The following is a 10,875-nucleotide window of genomic DNA, read 5'->3' as shown; positions in this document are numbered from 1 at the left end:
ATATATATATATATATATATATATATATATATATATATTCTTAAAGCCCAGACATTACCAATTCATATTTCTATTACTAGACTTTTCATTATCCTATATCTGAACAACAATAATAATAATTTTTGGATTTTCTCTTAGCGGAAGTTTACAATATGGCAATTATCAAACCTGATGCTGTACTCATGAGAAAAAATATAGAAATTAAGGAAAAAGTAAGTAATATTTATCAAAGGTTGTTTAAATTTGTTACAAAATAATAGGATAAAATAGAACTGAATTGCTACTCCCAGCTCTCGCTAAAGGAGTTTGATTATTCTGTCTTACAAAGATCCCATCTATTCCTGTATCTTCCTTGTATTAATTTCTTTTCTGCCATCACCCTGCGGAAATTGTTAGGATTTTAGATGTTATGTACAATTGTTATAAATGTTCTTTTTGTTTAGCTATTAGTAGTACAATGTTGCTGTAAACACACATTAGCCTGCTTTGCCTTGTCCATGGTACACTTCATAGTTTAAAAATTAATTCAGTGCTTTCTTTTCGACCCAACACACACACACACACACACACACAAACACACACACACACACACACACACACGAAAGAGAGAGAGAGATTATAATATGCATTGTATAGTGAAATTATAATACAATTATTTACAAAACAGAAAACTCCGTGATAACTATAGGATATAATTAGTGACTCCTGCTTTTATTCCAGTATCTCTGTTTGGTATCTTAAAGAGTCCGTTGTACTGATATTGTTTCTCCTGTTTGGTTGGGTTTCCTTTCTATGTATTTTCTTTTAGTAATAATACAATAAGGTATTGCAGAGCTTTTGTGGATCCCACCAGCAGATCAATAAGACAAGGGGACTTTTATGGTTTGACATTTTAGGCCTTTCACTGGGGCAGACACTCAGCTAGCTTATCTAGAATTATCTTAGCTTTTCCACCATGTGGCTAGCTCTCTACCTCTCTGATCTCCTCTGGTCTCCATTCCCTTCTGGATCTGCTTTCAATTTCTTGTGTCTTCTTGCCTCGCCCATGCCACTCTCTCTGCCCCCTACTTCCTGCCCAAGCTCTTGCCAGTCAGCTCCTTATTGCAACTATTCAGAAATGAAATCACCTCTGCTACATCTCTAGACTGCCTTAGGAACGTGAGGAAGGACAATTACTTACCAAACAGAAAACCTGGTGATGGACCATAGACACAAGACCAAAATCCTGCCAGCACTGCACTCTGTGTCAGTACAAGTTGAGTCATACATACAGTATATTATAGTTAATATAACCTTAAATTTCTATCAATATGTAAAAATCAACCTGAATGTAAAATATTTGAGACTTACTGCTTTCTAGTCTGAAAGTAATTACAATAGCCCACCCTTGTTTTTCCTATCAAGAGGATACAATAATCAACCTTCATATCCCCACTTCTTGTTCTTTCATCCATCTAGATAGGAGACAAAGGATAGAGGGGAGACAGACAAGGAGAGAAAGAAATCCCTGAATCTAATCTCCTTTACTTTGTTTGTCCCTGACCAAGACTAATAACAACTTGTAACCAACTCCCCCTAAGTAACAACTATCCACAGCCCATTGTACAACCAAACACACCCCAGTCCACCACTCAAGAATGGGTACATCATGGCTCTTAAACTGATTCTTGCTGTCTTGGATGGAAAGGTATCTTTCAAGGATCCTAAGAAAACTGGGACACTGACCAAGTCCTGGGAAAGCTGGCTATTTCACACAATGTCTAGGCTCTGTGAGATCATCTTGGACTAGGAAAATGCAGGGCTTAGGTGAAGTCCTGGCTGAAGCAGTCTATGAGGGGGGACCACCTGGAGCTAGCCACTTTGAAGGTGTCCTGGATGCAATTTTCAAGGAAACAGCAATTGAGGCAATCTGTAAAGCTGGACCACCCGGACTACTTGTTTCGTCTTCATTGGTGTCTGATCTGTGTCTTCAGTGAACACACAAAGTTTTAAGATTAATATTGTAAGGATGTTTTTATATTAACACATGTAGGGAATGTGCGGTGTGCACAGATCAGCTAGTGATGATTTTCTGCTCTGTGTCAGAGAGGGTGAAAGGCATCTGTCAAGCTCTATAAGTCTACGAGGTCTGAATAACCAAGCTGGAATGTACATCTCTATCCATGCCATGTGACAGGAGGCCATGCAATAATAGTCCATGAGGAGCGGGAAACCAGAACAGATTTGTTGGCTGCTCCCGAAGCATTCACATCTCCGCTGGCCTCTGTTCCCATGTAAGGGGAACAGCATTTGTGTCACTGTTCTGTTGTTCTTCTTGGTCTCTTCTTCCACATCATCAGCCAAGATTTTCAGGATTTCTTCCATGGTCAAATCTAATCTTAATTAACTCTGAAGGAATTCATATCTTTTTGCTTCCTGTCAAAATAAAACGTCCTCCTCCTCAACGCATCCTGACTTCTGTTCTGAGACAAACACATCCTTAAAGCCTCAAGGATGATTTAATTCATCAATGACTTTTCTGTAAACCTAGTTCATATCCCAGATGATTAATAAAATCTCTTGGTATTTTTCAAGAACAATTTGTAATAACCAGCAGGGTAAAGTTTTCTGTACGTTGTCAAACAATTTTTGAAGGTATCTGCATCTGAATGGGCCAGTAAGATATCACCCATATAGTGATAATTTATAGAGTAAGAAAACTGTTTAAAAATTGTTTCTAAGAGCTGTTGTATAAAATATTAGCAACAGATGGGACTGTTTAACATTCCTGAAGACCTTACATTGGTATCTCTTAGTTTATTTTTCATGATTAAATATGGCACAGTGAAAGCAAATCTTTACCTTATTTCTTAATGGATATTGAGAAAAAGCAATGTTTAAATGAATCACTATAATAGGTCATAGGTAACAAAGAATTAAGGGGACTCCAGGTGGTAAGAAACCCGTAGGCCAAATTGCTTTATTGGTTCCTCTGAGATCTATCAGCATCCTTAATTTTCCAGGTTTCTTTTCAATGACAAATATAAGAAAACTCCAAAGGCTGGTAGACTCTTCTATATGTTGAGCCTCTAGCTTCTCTTCAGCCAGATATTCTAGAGCCTGTAACATTTAAGGAATATACCCACACAAGCTTGTTAGATAACCATTTTAATGGTAAACTAGTTGGTACTCTGTCAGCAGTGGCCTTCCATATAAATTTGGAGAGCCACCTTCTGCAGTGGACAGTCTGGATGGTCCGTAATGGTGTTGATAACATTATTCAAACCCTCATCAAGATCACCTCCTACTGGATGACTTATCCGTGAAGTTGGAGGACAGCTAATCTGTGTTTCCCGCTGCTGCAATAGATGCTCCTCTGAACATCCATGGCTATGTCTACCACATATGGCCTCCACCTTCCTATCTGACCTTCTGGTCTTATACATTTAATCCATGTTAGACCTTTGTTTTTCCTGAGTCAATGTCTCAATCAATAGGAGCTGTGTAGATACCTTTTGAGAGTTGGGTTCCAAGAAACGTGTGGAATTATTATTATATCTGTTTTAGTGTTCACTAGACCTTCAATCTCAATTTCATCGAATTGTAATTTCAACTTTGGTCTCTGGTAATTTATAGTAATTTGCCAATATACCAGTTTTCTGGAATCTTTGGAATTTCTTGATCTGTCTGTCGGAACTGCGCTATCTCTCTTAAATGCTGCTTGTCTTGTCAGGCATTGTCTTTTCTAGTTGCTTTCTAGCACAGTCTCTCCTTGGCCAACATGGAATTAATTAGTGGCTCATGTTATTTTTTGTCAGGGCCTGAACAAAATCCCTTAGGAAGTTTTCCAACAATAAAGAGTTGCCTTGTATACCTCTAGAAGGAAGTCTACTCCTTCCATATCTTTTACATATCCCAGGAAGCTTTCTCCCTGAATTTGCATTATAGAAATTGTATCTTTAAGAAGTGTTTGTCTATAGTCCTTTAGCAAACAATCTGGTCTCCCATAGCCAAAGCACTGGACACCCTGAGCTCTCATACCCTTTACCTGTCCAATCATAACTGAATTGTAAGTATTGGATCCAACATGTACAGTAATTTTAACCCATTCATAAGTAGGTGAAAATCTGTCCCTTTAGGGTATAATTTTCAGCTTTTTTGCACTCAGAGCTAGAATTCTCAAAAGCTAAAAATTCCAGTAAAGTTTCTGTAGTATTTGGATATTGTATTGCTCTACTTACAGATGAATTTAATCTTTGTAAAAAATCAGTAAAAGGTTCATCTGAACCTTGGAATATCTTTGTAAATGATGCATATTATTTTCCCTATTTTTCAACTGTATCCCAAACACTTAAAGCTACTATATGACATTGCTCCAAGTGACATCATTAAACATACTCTGCACTCTTAATTCAGCATATTGACCTTCACCTAGCACCTGATCCTTGACAATATAAATGCCTCTAGTCCAATTACATTTCTCAGTAGCTAAAGCCTCTTCTTTCCACCATGTTAGTCATTGTAGTTGAGGGCTAGCTTTTAGATTGCTGACATTAAATCTGGCTGATCTTTTGGAATTACATGGCTTGCGTGGCCCAATTATTAAGTATCTGCATCACATATGGAGAATGCATGCCATAGGCCATTGTTGATTCGTTAAATCTTTTAGATATAGCACTATCATGGGCTTCTACCTAAATTCTTCATAACCTTGTGGCTTTATCTCATCTGGAGCTATTTTCTTACTGTAACTAGAAAAATCATTGTAGGCTTCCTACTGGGTCTAGAATGCTATCTGCAGTCGTGCCACAAGGTGGCAGTGTAGGCTGTAGATTGGATTTTTCTGACCTATGAGACCAGCTGATTCTATAATTTTTGTTCTATTGCCTTTAATCTAGCATTCCATCTCTTAGTCTTTTCCTCGTCCGAGTCGGCTTTATTTCCACCTTAGAGAGGATATAGAAAACTATAACTATTATTGAACAAATTATAATCATTTCCAGGCTGAGAGTCAAAACAAAATTATATGAGGTCCAAAGTGCCTTAGTGTTTTCCATATTTTTGACACAAAAATACTTTCTTCTTTAATCTCTGCAGCTCTCTCCTTTCTTTAGAGACTTCACCTTATTATTTAATTAACTATTTTCTTGGACTGTTTATAGTTCGTTTCTTTCCTTTCTTCAGAATCAAAACGATTCTACCTGCTTTTTCTCTTGCTTCTTTTCTTTCTTTCTTTCTTTCTTTCTTTCTTTCTTTCTTTCTTTCTTTCTTTCTTTTTGCTTCTTTTAAACTTAGTATTTGTTTCCATATCTAAGTTTCTCTAAGTACTCTCTCCTCTGCTAACTGCACTTTGTGCACACATTACCAGTTCAGAGGTCTGCTAGCATTTGCCGGAGTCGCTCTGAGTTTCAGGAAGGTGCTCCTTGCTTATGCTATCTAGATCTGGTTTCAGGTCCCCCCTGGCCACCTTTGGATCTGGAAAGCAGCAGCCAACTCTTCTGCAGGCAGCATACTGAGACATGCCGGGAGACAGAGACTGTGGTGTCCGACTGTGGTGTCTGACACCTCAGAACCCGACTGCAGCTAGCTTGCTGGCAGCTGTGGGCAAAGTTGCTTCCCAGTCAGTGTGAGGTCTCTAGGAAACCATCCAACAATTGCTCCTGTATCTGGGGACTCTCCTTTGTCTCCCATGTCTGGAACTTTTGGCCTAATGCCTCAATCAAGTGCCTAAACTTGGATTTATGCCATACTTTGGTATGCCAAATATTGTGGGATGTTCATGGATCCCACCTTGGTTCAATATGACACAGAGACTTTTATATAAATTAAAGTTTTAGGCCTTTCACTGGGGCTGACTCTCAGCTAGTTCATCTAAACTTATATTAATTTTCTGCCATGTGGCTAGCTTTTTACCTTTCTGCTCCACTTTGTTCTCTCTTTCCTTCTGTGTTTGTTGCAAATTTCTCATGTCTGCTTGCCTGCCATGCATCACTCTCCTCTGCCCTGAAGTCTCACAAGTCTTCCTGCCCAAGCTACTTTGCCATTAACTCTTGTAATATTACAACCAATGAGCAGCAAGACAACCTCTAATACATCTCTGAATTGGCTTAGGCAGGTGAGGAAGGATGAATAGAAAACCTGGCCATGGGCCATAGAAATAACAATATCAAAATCCTACCCGCACTAAGCTCTCTGTCAGTACAGAATTAACAGTAGAAAACACAGAGACAAGCCTTCATACGAAGTAAAGAAAGGTGATGCCAACAATCTTTCCCCTGGTTTCTTGGCAGGTTTGTCATCAGTGCAGAGCAACACTGCTGAATTTTATGTTGACTTTTCACACTATGTCTTCGATGATGTTTGTCAGCTCTTAATTTTCTGGTAGAGTACACAAGGTTGTTTAAGGTCACAGGGTCATGCTATTTACATGGCTTCCTCCCTATTTGTATCCCTTCTGTTTCTTTCACGTGTCTTCTTTTTGTAAGATTTCTAGCCGTAGATGTCAAGCACCACAGAGGAGATGTAATGGATATCCTTGTATCATTGCAGAGCTTAGAGGTGATGTTTTTACTCTTTCTGTGGCCGGCATACTGTTGGCTGTAGGCTCATCCTTATGCTTGGGTGTGCTCCTTCGATCTTTAGTTTCTTCAGGGCTTTTCTTACTAAAGGATTTTCCACTTTGTCTAAACTTTCTCTGCTCTGATTGAAGTGATCATGTGTAGTTTGTCTTCTATTTATGTGCTAAATTGCACTTCTAGATTTGGGTCCATAAAATAAAACTTGTATCCTCCAGGGAAATCAACTTGATCATGATGCATGTTTTCATAAAATACTTTTGAATTCTTTTTGAAGACTTTGAGCATTTTTTGTTTATGTTCACTGGGGAAATTGATATATAGGCTTGTTTCAGTGTGGTGTCCTTATCCTGCTTTGATATCAGAGTGATGCGGGCTTCAGGAGTTATTTATTAATAACTCCTTCCTTTTCTATTTTATGGAATAGTTTGAGGAACATTAATATTTGCTCTTCTTTAAAGGTTTGGCAGAATTTAACAGTGGATTCATCTGGATGTGAACTTCTATTTTTGAGAGGTTTGTGTATTCCTGCTTCAACCTTACTGACTTATAGATCCATCTAAGTTGTTTGTGTCTTCTTGATTGAAGTTTTGCATGTAATACATACTGTCTTAGTTAGAATTTCCATTGCTGTGAAGTGACACCATGACCAAGGCAACTCTTATAAGTAAAACATTTCATTGGGGCTGGCTCACAGGTTTAGAGGGTCAGTCATTATCATCAAGGCAGGAAGCATGGGGCTGGAGGAGCAACGAGGCGGAGGTTTGCCAAGCCCTCCCCCACAGTGACACACTTCCTCCCAAAGGCCACATCTCCTAATACTGCCACTCCCTGGGCCAAGCATATTCAAACCACCACACATACAGAGAAGGTTAATAATTTCTTCTAGATTTCCCCCTTTTTGAAACACAAATTTTCAAAGTTCTTACTTATCCTTTTCTGTATTAAATTGCCCCATCACCATCTCTTATTTACTAATTTACGTCTTCTTTCTCTTAATTATTTAAAAAAGATATTTTTCCATCTTATTTTATCGAAGAACTGAATCTTTGATTGATTCTATGTATTGTTGTTTTAGTCTTTAATTTAATACCTAACCTGAGCCTTATTATTTCTTACTAACATTAAGATTATGCTTGAGGTGCAACTATGAGTTATTTTCTTGAGAATTCTCAGATACTTTTTTTCTTCCTGCATCAGGTACTTGTCATGCACAAATGCATAGCTACAAAATTTCCTCCTACACCTGCCCTAGCTATATCCCAAAGGAGTTGGTACATTTTGCTTTCATCATTAGTTTCCAGAGACTTTTAAATTCCCTGTTAGGTTCTTTCAGTGACTCACTAGCATTCAAGGGTGTCTTGTTTAATCTCAATGAAATTATGTAGTTTTTATGTTATGGGTTTTTATTTTAATGGGACCATAATCAGATAAAATACAGAGAGCTTCATTTTTAATGTTTGATAAGTCTTGATTTATAGCCTAGGATGTGTTCTATTTAGATACAATTCCCTGTACTGCTGAAAATAATGTGTTTTGTATCTTCAAATGGAAAATTCTTTATCTGTCTGTTACATATATGTTTACTTTGAGGTTACATTGTTGATTTTCAGTTTGGATGAGGAATCTGAAATTGAGAGTGGGGTGCTGAAGTTACTATCGTACCTTTGAACTCCATTAGTGTGTGTTCCATAATATTTGTGGCTGAGCATTTGATACACACACACACACACACACACACAAACACACACACACACACACACATATATTTAAGAAATCTATTCCGACTAATTTTGGTTTGGCATATACCTTATCAGATATCTAGATTGCTATGTCAAGTTGTTTTCAGTTTCTGTTTGCTTGGTAGATCATTTCTCATCATTTGAGTCTTATTCTTTAGATGTCTTTACTGGTGAGGTGTATTTTCTGAAGACAACATAGTATGGAATCTATTGTTTCACTTGAGTTAGCCTTCAAAAACAGAAACATGGGAACAAAAGAAGCTAAAATAATTTTGAGCATAGTTAAGAAGTTATTTTAAATTTCTATCTTATGGATAATTCAGAAATTGTATATATACTTTAATATATTCATATAGATGAATATACATAGGGGTTTTGGAATTGTGCTTTTATTTTCCTCATTCTTTTACGTTAGCATTTCAAATTTTGAGGCAGTCCACTCTAATAAAAATGTTGTGAAATCTTTGAAATTTTAAAAATATGGATATCTAGGGAGTATCAAAGGATAGTATTTATGCATTTCTGAGCCACTTTAAACCATGTGGATTTTCTTGTGACCTTTACCTGAAAATATTAAAATCTAGGTAGTTCAGTGAGTTCTTATGAAAATAGCTCTAATTTTCTTTTACATGTTTTCTTTTGTCATGTTTGCTTCTGATCTGACCTGAATTGAAGATAACCAAAGAAGGATTTGTTATAGAAATACAGGAAAACATGATTCTTCCTGAAGAGGTAGTGAGGGAATTCTACAATCATATAGCAGACCAGGTAAGAAGCTTTTAAAAATACACTGTGTATATATTTACACACACACACACACACACACACACACACACACACACACACACATTGAACTACAATGATTGGAATAAGTTTATATTTCTATTATAAAGTAGAAAACTGGTAATTCTAGCCAGTTGAATAAATTTTAGTGTCTTGAAGATGGCCACAAATTGATGATGCCCAAGATGGTATCTCTGGGGACATCTTCAGTGGGAACAGTAACATCCTGCAAGATTTCAATGGTTTGTTTTGTTGAAGACTGGAAGTGATTAGCCAGTCTTCTCCTATCAATTTTCAACTTTAGCATATATGTATGTATGTTTACATATGGCTTTTGGAATTGTGCTTTTATTTTCCTTTCCGTATTTTAGCATTTCAAATTTTGAGTCAGTCTACTCTAATAAAAATATTGTGAAATCTTTGAAGTTTTAAAAGTACAGATATCGAGGGAATATGCATGTATGTGCATCTGGTATGCAGGGATTCTGTAATCTACTCTTTATCTGAATCATTTCTCTGAGGCTGTACTCCAGCAAGTTTTTTTTCCCTTGGAAGAACATGGTATAATGTTTCAAAAAACATTTTAAAGTGGGTGTGTGACTTGGAAATCAGGAGACCTATCTTCAAAAAAACACTCTTCAATATGATGGGCAGTAAATACATATTTGAATTTAAATTCAATTCAAACTAAATGACATTTAAAAATTAGAGTCTTATTTATAATATGCACATTTCAAGTCCTTAATAGCCATATCCAGGAATATTGTTAGGGAGTTCAGAGTATGTTACCCATAAAGAAAGTTCTACTAGTCAGCACTTTAAACTGATCTACTACTCTAGATATCCAAGTTTCCGTGTGTGTGTGTGTGTGTGTGTGTGTGTGTAAAATTTTGCCAATTGTGTCACCAATATGTGTGTACTTTTATGAATTGCCACCCTAGGCATGTTACCAGAAATTGATTTGTTTGCCAGATTTCTCTCAGTGTGTTCAAATAAACCAGACAAAGTCACCTGAAAGGGAGGAGAGTTGTATTTTGGTTCAGGATCTGAGACATTTCATTCCATAGTGGCCTGAGCCGTAACCTTGGTGTCCATGTTGAGACAGAACATCATATTCAGGAGATCATGGTTAACTAAAGCTGCTTACTTCCTGAAATGATAAAATAAAATAGTAGAGAGGGAATGTCAGGATCCTGATAACTGCTTCAAGGTAATACCCAGTGATTTTACAGCCTTCTGCCAAAGTGCTTCATTGCTTTCGGTAACAGTCATGGTGGTGACCAAGCCTTTAGTATATGGCTACTGGGAGACATTGGATCCAACTGTGACAATTACTGAATTAAAAACTTCGAGATTGCCTTCTGGTCCCCTGCAGCACCAGAGTTCCTGGCCTGGGGAGTCTCTGGACACCCACAAGGACCCACACAGGATCCCCCACGGGATCCTAAGACCTCTGGTGAGTAGATCACAGTGCCTGCTCCAATCAAATCATGCGGGACCTGAGACTGCATTAATTAAGGAAGCAGATAACCCGGTCTGATGAGGGGCACAAGTCCCTTCTGGTCCACTCCAGCACCGGGGTTCCTTGTGCGCAGAGTTTCTGGACAGCCCCAAGATTCTCACAGGACCCTCCATGGGATCTTAAGACCTCTGGTGAGTGGAACACAACTTCTGCCAGGAGGCAGGTTCGAACACCAGATATCTGGGCACCTTCCCTGCAAGAGGAGAGCTTGCCTGCAGAGAGTACTCTGACCACTGAAACTAAGGAGAGAGCTAGTCTCCCATGTCTGCTGATA

General features: G+C 37.8%; 1 protein-coding gene across 2 annotated transcripts in view; it reads left to right on the top strand.

Annotated features, from left to right (window-relative positions):
- Nme8 (NME/NM23 family member 8) overlaps nt 1-10,875 on the top strand; it is a 58,530-nt gene that overhangs the window by 8,507 nt on the left and 39,148 nt on the right. For both annotated transcript variants that reach the window (XM_021180359.1, XM_021180361.1), the window contains 2 exons: nt 139-212; nt 8,972-9,064. In XM_021180359.1, coding sequence (XP_021036018.1) covers nt 139-212; nt 8,972-9,064 — 167 coding nt within the window. The remainder of the gene's footprint in view (nt 1-138; nt 213-8,971; nt 9,065-10,875) is intronic.

Source organism: Mus caroli, chromosome 13 (genome assembly GCF_900094665.2).
Source record: "Mus caroli chromosome 13, CAROLI_EIJ_v1.1, whole genome shotgun sequence".
Lineage (NCBI taxonomy): Eukaryota > Metazoa > Chordata > Mammalia > Rodentia > Muridae > Mus > Mus caroli.
This window is presented reverse-complemented; position numbering and strand designations above follow the sequence as displayed.